The sequence below is a fragment of the Hemibagrus wyckioides genome, linkage group LG12, assembly GCF_019097595.1.
Source record: "Hemibagrus wyckioides isolate EC202008001 linkage group LG12, SWU_Hwy_1.0, whole genome shotgun sequence".
Lineage (NCBI taxonomy): Eukaryota > Metazoa > Chordata > Actinopteri > Siluriformes > Bagridae > Hemibagrus > Hemibagrus wyckioides.
The window spans coordinates 15579192-15595264 of NC_080721.1; the positions used below are offsets into that span (position 1 = coordinate 15579192).

Here is a 16073-nt window from a genome sequence, read left to right on the forward strand (position 1 = left end):
CATGACGTTTCCATGAGTTTAGTTTCCAAACAGACTGAGTGATCTTCTTCCGAGAAAATGAAAGTTAAAGACTGCTGTGAGAACATGACTCCAAGTTCTAGTGTTTGTGAAGGAGCTTTAAAATGGCTGACGTTCCCACACTCGTTTGAGGCGTGTCCTCACACTCGCACGCCCTCCCGCTCTGCTCCCTCACCAACTCCAGTGTGTTTGTGTGCTAGGTTCTCCAACAGCATGGACGCATGCCAGTCGTTAAAGTTCCCCTTAAGTGATAATGAACGTTGCTCAGCTAGCTGACTGAACAATGCTGGAGTGTGTGAACACAAGCAGAACATCGAACACAGATGTAACAGAAAGGACAATGAGGTCAGTGTGTAGAGAATGTCAGAAATTAACGCAGGATTCTCATTAGAGTGAAAGAATATCGCTTAAAGCTTGAAGTGTTTCAGGGTGTGAGGTTTCACAGGAAGTGTTTAGAACACCACTGCTGGGGTTCAGCTCAGGGTTTGACCTTTAGGGTTTACGGCTCTAGGTTGAGGCTTTGGGGTTTGGTTTGTCCTGATGTGAATTTTGCACATCCATGTTGCTTTTTACTCTATGAAAATAATTTTCATGACATTAAGATCAGATTCGTGTATGAACATCTTTTTAGTTTTTGTTTTTTCTCTCATTCTTATTGTCATGTTTGTCTTATTGCTTTTACCATTATGTACCATTAAAACAAAAAAGAAAGAGAGAGAGAAATAAAACTACTTTCAGTGAGAGCTGTAATTTACATAAATACAGTGGGGTCTGTTCTCCTACACACACACACACACACACACACACACACACACACACACACAGAGTGAAAATAAATTACTGCACACTGGTTTAGCAAAATGAATGAAAGTCACATCTGGCTGATTTTAAGATAAAGGTTAATGCAGTCATGTGTGTTTGTGTGTCTGTAAAATACTTTACTCCTGAACATCATCGGTTTATATTTATCTGTTTAGTAGTTTATTTATTTCTAGACACATTCTTTCACTAACAATATTTAATCTACACAAACATACCCTCGGTGATGTGAGATGTTAATGAACAGAGCATGTGATCTTAAAATAAAGCAATTAAGACCCATCTGTAAGGACCAGTGTTTACTCTGTTTATGAAAGATCTGCATAAAGTGTCCCAGTGAACATGTCTGTGATGGTGAATTAGTAAAATGGTCTAATGAAGCTAAAACTGTAGAGTCATTATTTATACTCACTGAACCAACATACTGTCTTCGTCTTCTTCTATGGGCTTTTCCCTTCAGGAGTCTCCACAGCGAATCATCTCTCTTTACCTATCCAGAAATCTATCACCTATCTTCTGCATCTTCAACACTTGCACCAAATAGCTTCATATCCTCATTTATTCCATCCATAACCAACATACTGTAGTTTAATAGATTCTCATTTGTACAGGATGATTATTTAGTGAAATCTGTTTTATTAATGCATGTGCACTCAGCTTAACATTACGTCCAGTCTGTATGAGTGGACATCAGGGTGTCAGTGATTCTCTCTGTGTGGACGGAAATGTAAACACATATACACTTCATAGTGTTTATTTTTATAGTGATATTTGTATGAGTTTATGTTTATATGAGAACGTCACTTTAAAGTTTCACTGTGACCAGTGTTTATCCAGTAGAGGGAGCTGCACACACACACACACACACACACACATGTTGGGCGGGTCAGTGGGAGGGTACAAGGGTGCCGCGGTTGATGATTCATAATGTTCTGAGTTGCTAAGTGACAGGAGGAGTTGTTTTCAAACTTCAGCGCAATAATGAACGTCTGGAGTGTGTGTGTGTGTGTATGTGTGTGTGTATGAGAATGAGTGTATAACATTCCATTCTAAAAGGGCAGAGAGAGAGAGAGAGAGAGAGAGATGTTCGTTGTAACCATGGAAATACAGAGCTCACCATGGAGACGTCTGGAATGTAAACACCAGATGATGTCATTTCCTGCACTTTTACTTGCCATCCGTTTATACACATTAATTAATCTGAATAATAGCAGTTATTGTCAAGTTACAGCGCTGGATGACTTGACTGACTGGTTCTGTTCTATATTTTAAGACTGTTTAGATTAAAATTAGTAAGACGATTTGAACTGGCTGTGAGCTCTTGGCTAAAACACCTAGCATGGAGGTGACTCACAACTACTTCTGAAAACAGCATGAGCTATTGGAGAGATTGAGATATTTAAAGTTACACAATCTACAAAATAGCAACATACATCGATGTAATTAGAACAGGTTTTAGCACGGTTTGATAAATCAATACATTTTACATATATATTTAATATTGTAGTACTGTATAGCTTCTTTCACTTTATTTTACTTCAGTATTCTTCAATTTCTTTATTGTTTATTTTATTTTGTTTTATTGATCTTGTGTCCATGAAGGGGCTGCCCCCAACCCCCACCCCCCCCGCGCCCACACACACAGATTACAAGTCGCATAACTGTTACTACAAGTTAAATAAGACTCTTGGTAAGCTTGTATATATGGCATTGATCTCTTCTATATTTGTATAAAAATCAAAGGACAAAACGTATTTGAATAAAATATATATATAAAAAAGTATTTATGACTGGAAAGGGGAGTCAGTAATGAAGAATTTTGTGAAATCTTGCTTGACAGGATTCTAAATTCCTATCCTCGGTCATCATCAGGGTGTGTACTGCTGTAGGAAAGTGTGTGTGTGTGTGTGTGTGTGTGAGAAAGAGAGAGATCCTGTTCGGTGCAAATAAACACAGATACACAGATGCTCTGAAATCAACACGGTGTTCTCTTACCTAATGACTGGTTTGTGTATGAGTGTAGAACCGTAACTGTGCTTTTTTTTTTTTTTCATTTAACAGGATGTGTGTGTATGTGTGTGTGTGTGTGTGTGTGTGTGTGTGTGTGTGTGTGGCTTTGCCCACAGGGTGACATGGTGCAGCTAGTGTAGTCAGGGAAAAATAGAGAAAATGCATGTTTACTTTCATGCTTTCTTGTTTGCTTGCTAACCTTTTCGCCTGCAGAATGCTGCCTCTGGCTAGCCCTTGTGATGACCTGGGAAGCTGCCTTGTGCGTAAGCCTGCCCTTGCATGATAACTAGGTGTTTTGTTGGTGCACGCTAATGTTGGTGAGGATCTGAGAGCTGCAGTGGTCCCTTGAGGTTGTTCATGGCCAGCCACTGCCCTGATACCTACTAAGATAAATGCGAGGGGAGCAAACCCTGAGAGAAAAGCTAGGTGTTGCAGGCACACATTAGGTAATCCTTCGGTAGAATGAAGCTCTGGCAACCTTCTGCAGCCCTGGTGGGGGAACTGGCCTCATCATGGTAAAGATAGTGCCACTGGGGTGGGGACTGCACACCCCATGTGATGACCTCTTTGTGTGGGTCTTGTCAGAACTCTGAGTGGACACATCACAGGGTGGTCCAGGGTCTTCTCCAGTTACCTATTATTTACTATTTACTTTAATCAAAAATTAAACAGACTTTTTCAGAAGTTTTCCAACCAAACCTTTTTTAAAGTAATGACCTTATATTTGAATAATTGATACTATAGCCATCTCTCTCTTCTCTCTTCGGCCTTTGTTAAAAAAACTACTCACATTCAGCTCTGAGCCTTCATTGAAACAGAAGTCTCTCAACAATCTCCACCTCTGACCATGGCATACAACATCTGTCCTTATGTAGGTTGAAGAATGGCACTGATGAGATTGTCTGAAAAAAAATGGAAGAATGGTCTTAGAGCCCCTTATTAGGACCCTGCACATAAGTGACATATGGCTATGTGGTTGCTATCAGTTAAGGGTGAGTGGGAGCTGTTTTCACCCACGGGGAATTCCATTTTTCCCTCAAAATAAGAAAAGAGACCCTTTCAGACTGGCGGCTTGGAATGTTGGAACCCTCCTAAGAGACTGAGGTGCAGCTAGACAAATGCTCCAGGATGATGGTTCTGTGAAAGGGAGACAGGTGCACCTTCTTCTGGAGAGGCCAATATCAGCATGGTGTCAGACTGGCAATTAGGAGCATTTTTCCCCAGCCTCATTATAACACCCACTGGAATAAGTGAGAGGCTGATGATTCTCCATATCCCCCAGCAAAGTGTAAAGGATCGCTTCTATCAGCTATTAGAGACACCCTTCACTATATCCCCAGGAATGACAAGATTTTTCTTCTGAGTACCTTTAATGCAAGGGTGGAAAGAAACAGTAAGTTATGGAGTGGGGTTAAGGGTAGACATGGTGTCGGGCAGGTGAAGGCAAATCGTTTGATGCTAGCATTCTGTGGAGAGCAAAAACTCACCGTTAGGAACATACTGTTTCAGCAGAAGTAGAAAACATCTTGCATGCAGTCATGATCTGAACACTGGCACTAACTGGACTACATTATAGCCACACGTCTTGACACCGGCAACACCTAACTGATCCCGGTCAAGAGAGGTGTGGAATGCTGGACTAATCACAACCTGACATTACTACAACTGAGTTGATATGCCAGTGGAGATCCAGTCCCCCACCCACTGTTCCTCACTGTAGTTTCATCCTTTAAATACTGGGGCATTATTCTGTCTGGAGGCTGCAACATCAACCACAAAATACACAACCGGATAAAACAAGCCTCTACAGCCTTTGGCAACCTCAAACAAAAACCTTTTCAAAACAAGCACTAAAGTTACCATCTATAAAGTCACTGTATCACTACTCTCCTCTATAGCTGTGAAGCCTGAGCCATGTACGGCCACCATTCGCCTGCAGTGAATCCTGGGGTTCATGTGGTGTGATTGTGAACCACATTCTGAAGTACTTTACCAGAACAAACTGCAAGAGCATGGAGGCCATGACCAGGATGCCTCAAGATCACCTACCACAATAAGCCCTGTATGGACAGCTTCACCTGGGCCACCAAAACATCACTGAGGAAATGCTGACTCACGACCAGAAGAAGCTGCTGTTAACCAAACCGTTTGGTGGGAGCTCTGCTTTACAGGAATAGAGCAAATCAGAGAGAAAGAAGAAGAATCAGCCAAAATAAGTAAGGACCCGGGACCCACTAACACTGAACACGATGTTAATGAGGAGGAATATGTCACTGGATGTAATGTAACGTGTGTGTGTGTGTGTGGGTTTATTAGTGTTATGCTTGAAACCTGACTCAATACATACTCCAAAAGAACAAGAAAGTGACTACAGAAACCCTGTAAAAGATGCCGCATAAACACTGCAGAAATAATAAACAAATACTCAGAGTGCTACATCAATATTACAGAAAATCTACATGAAAGCTAGAAATATAAATATATAAACACTACAATGTTCCTACAGAACATGTCCAAAGGACTACATACAGTATGTGCTATAAACATACTCAAAACAGTAGCAGATACATTCTCAAAACATAAGCATATACATTAAAGAAACAGATTACTACACAATACTACACAATACTACACAATAGTACACAATACTACACAATACTACACAATAGTACACAATACTACACAATACTACACAATAGTACACAATAGTACACAATACTACACAATACTACACAATAGTACACAATAGTACACAATACTACACAATAGTACACAGTAGTACAAAATACTACACAATACTACACAATAGTACACAATACTACACAATACTACACAATAGTACACAGTAGTACAAAATACTACACAATACTACACAATAGTACACAATACTACACAATACTACACAATAGTACACAATACTACACAATAGTACACAATACTACACAATACTACACAATAGTACACAATACTACACAATACTACACAATAGTACACAATACTACACAATACTACACAATAGTACACAATACTACACAATAGTACACAATACTACACAATACTACACAATAATACACAATACTACACAATAGTACACAATACTACACAATACTACACAATACTACACAATAGTACACAATACTACACAATACTACACAATAGTACACAATACTACACAATAGTACACAGTAGTACAAAATACTACACAATACTACACAATAGTACACAATACTACACAATACTACACAATAGTACACAGTAGTACACAATACTACACAATACTACACAATACTACACAATAGTACACAGTAGTACACAATACTACACAATAGTACACAATACTACACAATAGTACACAGTAGTACACAATACTACACAATACTACACAATAGTACACAATACTACACAATACTACACAATAGTACACAGTAGTACACAATACTACACAATACTACACAATACTACACAATAGTACACAATAGTACACAATACTACACAATAGTACACAGTAGTACACAATACTACACAATACTACACAATAGTACACAATAGTACACAATACTACACAATAGTACACAGTAGTACACAATACTACACAATAGTACACAATACTACACAATACTACACAATACTACACAATAGTACACAATACTACACAATACTACACAATAGTACACAATAGTACACAATAGTACACAGTAGTACACAATACTACACAATACTACACAATAGTACACAATACTACACAATACTACACAATAGTACACAGTAGTACACAATACTACACAATACTACACAATACTACACAAAAGTACACAATAGTACACAATACTACACAATAGTACACAGTAGTACACAGTAGTACACAATACTACACAATACTACACAATAGTACACAATAGTACACAATACTACACAATAGTACACAATAGTACACAATACTACACAATAGTACACAATAGTACACAATACTACACAATAGTACACAGTAGTACACAATACTACACAATACTACACAGTAGTACACAATAGTACACAATACTACACAATAGTACTCAATACTACACAATAGTACACAATACTACACAATAGTACTCAATACTACACAATACTACACAATACTACACAATAGTACACAATACTACACAATACTACACAATAGTACACAATAGTACACAGTAGTACACAATACTACACAATACTACACAGTAGTACACAATAGTACACAATACTACACAATAGTACTCAATAGTACACAATACTACACAATAGTACTCAATACTACACAATACTACACAATACTACACAATACTACACAGTAGTACACAATAGTACACAATACTACACAATACTACACAGTAGTACACAATACTACACAATACCACACAATAGTACACAATACTACACAATACCACACAATACTACACAATAGTACACAATAGTACAGAAGTGCAGCATAAATATAACTATATGAACACTACTACTCCAAAATCCTATATAAATACTGTAATAAAACAAAACCAGACAAACAGCTCTATTAGAATAGCTCTGATTTAGAACATGTCTATCTATCTATCTATCTATCTATCTATCTATCTATCTATCTATCTATCTATCTATCTATCTATCTATCTATCTATCTATCTATCTATCTATCTATCTATCCGGTATCTCTCTCTCTCTCTCACACACACACACACACACTTCCCCTCCTGTGATGAGGAAGGGATTATCTCTCACACACTAAAACTATAACAGCAGCAGTTCCACCACACCACTGTTCCCATAACAACACACACCCAGGACAATATTTAGGAGTTCCCTAAACAAGAAGGATTATATGACGAAAGCAGTCTGGACAGTCACAGTGTGTGTGTGTGTGTGTGTGTGTGTGTGTGAGAGAGAGAGAGAGAGAGAGAGAGAGAGAGAGAGAGTGGGAAAGGAAAACAGTCAATGCAGAGTAAAGGTTTCTTACAAGTTTTGGCAAGTTGAATAGACAAACTACGCCAACACGCGCACGCGCACGCGCACACACACACACACACACACACACACATACACACGCACATGCACACACACACACACAAACACAGCGCAGAAGGAGGGAAGTAGTGATGAAGAGGGAGGAGACTGAGTGGGTTTGGTCCCTTTTTTTCTGCATACACTCACATGAGCTCTCTGAAGTTGGAAAGCAAAGTGTGTAACGGACTGAAGCGCACAGGAGGAGAAGACACACAGACACACACACACACACTCGCCAGCTTAACTACAAGGTAAGAAAACCCACAAAACACACACACACAGTGAATGCGTTTACTCTGCATATGTAAAAAAATATTTTTTAAAAGAAAAAGTGTGTGTGTGTGTGTGTGTGTGTGTGTGTGTGTGTGTGGTTAGTAGCGTCTGAAATTTCTTGGCAGGAGAGAGGAAGAATTTGTGACTTTCCATACACATTTATATCACTTGTGGGGGAATGTGGTAATAAGAGTTCCTAAGATTCATTGGCACACACACACACACACACACACACACACACAAAATTGGGGTGTGTCGTCGTAATGTAGCTGTCTGGTTCAGCCAGATCTGATCCTACCAGCGTTAGAATTGCGCCTCTTCTGATTGGTCGATCCTAACGAGTGAATTGTTGAATGTTCCAGTGAATAAAGTCACTGAGTCACACATCACCCATATGAAGGTGACTCATGCAGAAGGCAGCGATGGGGTTTGGGTCTGTCTTCTCATGTGGACAGTGTGTGTGTGTGTGTGTGTGTGTGTGTGTAATTATGTGTTTGTGGGTCACAAATGTTCCGATTTTGTCCAGTAGAGACCTCTCTCTCTCTTACACAATCAGAGTGTTTACTGAGCTAGTGTTGTGTCTCCAGAAATGTAGCACTGAATTCGGAAAACTACACAATTTTCTGGTTAAGTTTGTCACAGTATTTTTTAGAAATGTGTATAAAATGCTTTGATGTGGAGTGTTATCACTCAGATATGAATCTGACTCCCACTTCCCCTGAGAATGCTGAGAAATGTTCATGGTGGAGCTCTGAGATCTGACTGGTCCAGAGTTAGAGGTGTAGGGCTTGTGTGTGCACATAGCGTTCTTCTTCTTCTTCTTCTTCTTCTTCTTCTTCTTCTTCTTCTTCTTCTTCTTCTTCTTCTTCTTCTTCTTCTTCTTCTTCTTATTATTATTATTACTAGATTAAATGATAGAAATAAATGTGTGTTTCATTTTGAAACACTTCTGAATCTTAAGAATCCGAGGTCCCCACAAGTACCTTCATTCAAGAATGTGTGTGAAAGTAGGGGAGGAGGCTATGCAGAGTGTGTGTGTGTGTGTTGTGTGTGTCTGTGTGTGTGTGCGTGTGTAATCCTCTTCGGATCAACATGCTTGAACATCTTCAGGTGTGTTTGGTTAAGGCCTTTCAGGTGAGACAGCTGCATTTTTTAAAAATTGGATGATGGGTGGAGCAAACTGCTGTGTGTGTGTGTGTGTGTGTGTTTGTGTGTGTGTGTGTGTGTGTGTGTGTGTGTGTGTTTGTGTGTGTGTGTGTGTGTGTTTGTGTGTGTGTCTAGCGATGCAAAACACTTTAGAGAAAGAGAGTTACAGACAGACAGAGACACACACAGAGAAAAAGAGATAAAGAGCAAGACAGACAGACAGACAGACAGAGAAAAGAGTGTTATAAGAGCTTTATTGAGAGTGTTATAACATGTTTATTAATAATTCTTTGTTTTTCTGTTTGTCGTAATGTTAAGGCAATACTGTACACGTTGTGTATACGGTCGTGTCAGTAAAGCTTGTTAAACTGAATTGGATTGAGAAACAGAAAAAGAGACCAGAGAGAGAGAGTGAGAGAGAGAGAGAGAGAGAGAGAGAGAGAGAGAGCGAGACAGGTGGTGAAAGAGTGCTATGTTTGTGGACGAGTTGTAACGTGTCTGAAGCTTTGCACCAAAATGCCACTCCCTAAAAGTAACTGCACAAAATACCTACACACACACACACACACACACACACACACTGCTGGTGTGTAATAGGCATGGTTTTGGGCGGTGATATTAACTGAAATCAATGTACACTGTGTCATCAGCACACACACACACACACACACACACACACACACACACACACACTGACTGACAACCAATTCATACTTCATTCACCAAAGAGTCACTACAGTGATTCACTTCGGTCACAGAGGTTTATTGTGTTTATTGCTGCTGACAGGCTTCACAATCGCAAACTTAAAATCTGGAAAATAGAGTATGACATTTCCATTTCCATTCAAACATACAACGGATGATTAAACATTACGAATCACACTGTTTTATATTTTATTATGTTTTATACATCACATGTGAATCTGTTCCTCACTCCGTGACTCAGTGAATCAGTGAATCAGTGAATTGGTGAATCATGACAGAGACCCACTCCTTTGAGTCAGTGATCCAGTGAGATCCATTCAGGCTCACACAGTCAGCGTTTGCTCTAGTGTTGTAATGAGGGCTGTGTGAGAAACCCAATCCTTCTGAACGTTTACAGGAACATAATAATAAAAGATTTGAATGAAACATTTAACTAAACTGATTGAAATGACTCAAGTCACTGAACAATACAAGTATATATGAATAAATATTCACATTGTACTAAAAAACTGTATGTTTTATATCAGTCAAGTAATCAGTCACGTCTGATGGTATTTAACTACAGAACACACACACACACACACATACACACACACATACACACACACACACGTACACACACACACACACACACACACACGCATACACACACACACACGCATACACACACACACACATACACACACACACACACACACACACACACATACACACACAAACACACACACACGTACACACACACACACACACACACACACGCATACACACACACACATACACACACACACACACGCATACACACACACACACACACACACACACACATACACACATACACACACAAACACACACACACGTACACACACACACACACACACACACACACACACGCATACACACACACACACGCATACACACACACACACACATACACACACACACACACGCATACACACACACACACACACACACACACACACACATACACACACACACACACACATACACACACACATACACGCACACACACACACACACGCATACACACACACACACACACACACACATACACACACACACACACGCATACACATACACACACACATACACACACACACACACACGCACACACACACATGCAAATGAATACTGTATTAATGCTGATAAGGCAGCTTTCTCTCCCTGTCTCACTCACTCTCTCTCTCTCTCTCTCTCTCTCTCTCTCTCTCTCTCTCAGGCATCATGTTGTTCCTCCTCGGCGGCATTTTTCTCCTGCACGTAGGGACGGTCATCCTCCTGCTCGCTGCCACCATTGAGAATGTGAGTCATGATAAATATGTCATGTCAAACAACACTCTCCTGTGCAGAGCCTTTCTTATTCCTGCTCATTTGAAGCAGATGAAGGAGAAGAAGATGATCATATCCTATAAAGTTCTCTAAACTCGGCAGTGGATTCGTCAAATTAAACCGCATGGAAACGCGGCCATCTGAGTGCGATCGGATATTTATTTACTGACAGAGCGTGTAAAAGTGTGTGACGATCGGATATTTATTTACTGACAGAGCGTGTAAAAGTGTGTGACGATCGGATATTTATTTACTGACAGAGCGTGTAAAAGTGTGTGACGATCGGATAGGAGTTTGATTTTTCAGAGATTAATCTGTTTTCGATGAATTCACAACACAAGGAAAAATTTCTATCATAAAAAATCTCTTGATTGTAAGAGATGCAGCTGTGGGTGAGTTGAATGTATTTACACTCAATAAACAGACTTTTAAAACAAAACAAATCAAAACAACAGGTAAAGTCTTACAGCCTAAAATGGAACCTTGAGGAACAGTGTATTAAAAAGTTCTTCATAAAGACATTTAAAGCAGAGCTGCGTGACTACGACGCTGTGATAACTGTTTAAACTGTAAACACTAGAAGTTTAAGTCGTCTTTATTTGTCACATATACATTACTGCCCAGTGAAATTCTTTCCTCATATATCCCATCCTTGGGGGTTGTGGTCAGAGCACAGAGTCAGCCATGATACAGCGCCCCTGGAGCTGGTGGGGTTAAGGGCTTTGCTCAGCTTGGTGGTGTTGGGGCTGGAACCCTGATCTTCTGTTCAACAACCCAGAGCCTTACCCACCTGAGCTACCACCACCCCAATCCTGCTTCATTCATTCTGTTATTTTAATAAAAGATCGAGTTTGATACCTCTCTAGATTTCAGATAAAATATTTTATTATTGTAAACGGATAAAGCGTGTAACATTTCACGTCATTAAGTGTTTAGATTTTGTTCCTCAGACCTCGCTGATGGAAATTTATTATCTTAGGCTAATTAGCCGATATGCAAATGAGAAGAGTAGCGATTACTGGCTAATTAGTGAAATGTTATGAGTCTGTAGTGGAGGTGAAGAAAACGCAGCATTTATTTATCAGAGCTAATTGACTGATGCTAATAAAACGCTAATGCTAATAATTACTCTGTGTGCCTGCAGGCCTGGTGGACTAATGGGTTTATGAACACTGATATCTGGGTTCGGTGGTACTGGCATGATGGTCAGTGGAACCAAACAGCACTTCCAAGCACCTATCCTGAAGGTACAGACACACACACACACACACATATATATACACACACACACACACACACACACACATATATACACACATATACATTAAATAAACAGCATAAATAAATGCATTCTCAATATTGACAGATTGGAGTAAGTGTCATAAATATGAATGAAATGCAGTTTGTGTGTGTGTGTGTGTGTGTTTGTGCGTGTGTGTGTATGTGTGCATGTGTGTGTGTGTATGTGTGTGTGTATGTGCGTGTGTGTGTGCATGTGTGTGTGTCTGTCTGTTTATGTGTGTGTGTAAGAGAGACTGTGTGTTATATACTTTCAGTTGTAAAACTATTATAATTGTTATTTTGCTTTTTTTAGTTGTTATTTAAATTGTACTGTCCTGTGTGTGTGTGTGTGTGTGTGTAGATTACCTCCAGGCAGTGCAGGCCTGTTCAATATTAGCGTGTGTGTTTTCGGGGATTGGTTTGTTCGTGTTCCTCGCTCAGCTCTTCACACTGCCCAAAGGAAAACGTTTCATCCTGTCTGGAGTGTTCCAGCTGCTTGCTTGTACGTACACACACACACACGCACACACAAACACACACACACACACGCACACACACACACACACACACAAACACACACACACACACGCACACACGCACACACACACACACACACACACACGCACACACGCACACACACACACACACACACACAAACACACACACACACACAAACACACACACACACACATGCACACACAGTCTGTAGGTCTGCAGTCCTTCTCATTTCTTACTTGACTGATCTCGAGCCCCACCCATGCTTGTTTCTATAGGCATTAAGGACCAGGAAGGTTTCACTGTTTGTTTGTGTTTAGCCCCGCCCCTTCTGTCTGAAACATCAGATTAAAATAGTGTGTAAGTTTGATTAGGACACAGGACCTGAGAACACAACAGCTGGCTCTGTCCCAAATCACTAGAATATCAGGCCAGTCAAGGCTGTGTCCCAAATACGGAAACCTATAGCGCCCTCTGGTGGTGAGGAACACAAATTAATATTTATTCTGCTTATTTCTAGAAAAAAAATAAGGGTTTCATTGGCTGTAGAATGGTTTCAGGTTTAGGGTCTGAACCCTTTTCTCATGAGGAAATCTACAAGGATGTTGCCCCAGAGGGAAAACCAGTGGACTGATTTACGGGTTCTAGAGCCGATTACTCTAAGAAACAAACCCAAAAATTCTGTGTCTGGATAAAGGTTCTACTGAGGAGAACGGAGCATCCTGGATTTGACCCTTTCCCATGAGTTCACTTTTTTCTCTAGTACACTTTTAGAATAAAAAGGGTTCTTTGACATGTCCAGAGGGTTTAGTTTCTCACAAAGGATCTCCTTTTAAGCAATGTTTTGAGAAAAAGGAACACAGTTTTAGGGAGTTACCAAATGCTGGAACACACATCGCCCTCTGGTGGTGATCAGAGCAATATCACTCTCTTTCTAAAAACAACAACAACAGTAATAATAATAATAACAACAACAACAACAACATCATCAACAACAACAACAACAATAATAATAATAATAATAATAATAATAATAATAATAATAATGTCTCTCTTTGCCTGTCTCACTCTCAGGTCTGTTTATTATGATCGCTGCCTCCATCTACACTGATATTTTCCACAAGAATGAGAAAGGATTTTACGGTCCGAGTTTCGTCATTGCCTGGGTCGCCTTCGCTCTCACCTTCATCTCCTGCGTCATCTACTTCATCCTGCGCAAGAAAACAACCTGAGCAGCTCACACACTCCTACACACACCTACACACTCTCACACACTCCTACACACTCTCACACACTCTCTCTCTCTCTCTCTCTCTCTCACACACACACACAAAACACAGCTTGATCAGATATGTGTGATTGTAGAAGGAGATGATTGTTTATATGCATTAATTCATTCGCATAATCCATAAACTGGAAAATGGTGAGGTAGAAGGGAAAAAAAATCAGAACAGAGGAACAAAATGTGTGTGTGTGGTGTGTGTGTGTGTGTGTGTGTATGTGTGTGTGTGTGTGTGTGTGTGTATGTGTGTGTGTGTGTAAAAAGCTAAATAAATGAAATAAATGTTACAATTTTGGGGAAAAGTCATAGATTTTTAAAATTCATTCCGTACCGTAACGTACCACTTTTATAATGTTAGAAGTTTTTATATTCTGGGTTATAATATGAATATGTTCCAATGAATTACAGATAACTGGAATGAAATGTAATTCTTTATTAATTGCTATTTTAATACAAATATTCCAATTTTGCATACCATTTATTTGCATAAAAACTCTGTGTATGTGTAAATATGGTGTATTTCAGTAGATTATTTCTTGTGTGCTTCTAATTGGTTTACACACATGGCTTTATGAAATGCTCGATTCTGATTGGTCCATGTAGTTATGAGTGCGTCCACGTTTCTACGCCACTCATTTTACATACTTTATTTTTCATCATGCACATTTGTGATGTGAAAATAACCAAATAATTTTCTCAGATTCTGATACTCGAAACGTCAGGAGTCAATCAGTGTGTAAACAATTGTGAAGAAAGCACAGCAAGAACAATTCGTCTTTAGTTGTTTTGTTTTGTTTGTTTTTTTTGTCACGTGATTTTTTTATGCAGTGTGTAATAAAGTTTGATCCCAAAGTAGAGTGTGTGTTCTGTTCAAAACAAAAAGAATGTCAATTTAGCAAGCAAAAATATCTTTAATAAAATATATTTAATATAAAACAGAAATAAGTTTATTAATGTGAATAATACTATATTGCTATTTGTAATACATGTGTGTGTGTGTGTGTGTGTGTGTGTGTGTGTGTGTGTGAGACACACCTGCTGACTGGAGATGTTATAACTGAAAATAAAAAAGCATCATGTAACTGAGGCAAAGTTGATCTTAAAAACATAATTTCGTTATGAAACTCTTTCTCCTGTGCTGGTTTGTATCGTAAACGTCCGTGACCCACTGGTGCCTAGAATTTTGGAAATTCTTTCCAATCACAACATTACTCCTCCAACTGAACTGTCTCATTAAAATCTGTTTACCTTTCCCTCGCATCCTCCAAGCAGCCTAGAGCACCGAGCTCCACCCTGGCTAAGGCTAACCGGAAGCACACTGTGCTCAGGACCCAGTCCTCACAGCACTCTTACTCTCTTCCACCTCCTTGATCACTCCCACACCTCTTCCAAATCTCCTTCCTGTTTTCCCTGGAGGTCTTAATCCTGAAAATGTCGACCCCCTAATCCAAAAGAAAAACCCTATGTGCATTTAATCAGTCTCTTCTGCCACTCTACATTCCCTGTTTTTTTTGCATTAACCCCATAGACATCACCACTTCTAAATGCTTGGGTAAGAACACAGTGATCATCGACCTGTCCTGCTCGCACCACAGCCCAACTCCTAGTATCAACAGTCTAATTCCCAAAGATGTATTTTTGGGTCATGCACCTCTGTAGACCGCTCCATTCAATCAGT

General features: G+C 39.6%; 1 protein-coding gene across 1 annotated transcript; it reads left to right on the forward strand.

Moving 5' to 3' along the window:
- Positions 1–7960: 7960 nt before the first annotated feature.
- On the forward strand, positions 7961–14664 carry LOC131362679 (epithelial membrane protein 2-like). Its single transcript, XM_058404867.1, has 5 exons — positions 7961–8117; positions 11228–11310; positions 12482–12584; positions 12980–13120; positions 14188–14664. The coding sequence occupies exons 2-5, from the start codon at positions 11233–11235 to the stop codon at positions 14343–14345; spliced, it is 480 nt and encodes a 159-aa protein (XP_058260850.1). The 5' UTR covers positions 7961–8117; positions 11228–11232; the 3' UTR covers positions 14346–14664.
- The last annotated feature ends 1409 nt before the right edge of the window (positions 14665–16073 follow it).

What these genes read in the sequence shown, in the direction of transcription:
- LOC131362679 (XM_058404867.1), top strand. Translation starts at nt 11,233, where the DNA reads ATGTTGTTCCTCCTCGGCGGCATTTTTCTCCTGCACGTAGGGACGGTC. An exon ending in TCGCTGCCACCATTGAGAAT is followed by an intron (nt 11,311 to 12,481) that starts GTGAGTCATGAT and finishes GTGTGCCTGCAG; the next exon opens with GCCTGGTGGACTAATGGGTT. An exon ending in TCCAAGCACCTATCCTGAAG is followed by an intron (nt 12,585 to 12,979) that starts GTACAGACACAC and finishes GTGTGTGTGTAG; the next exon opens with ATTACCTCCAGGCAGTGCAG.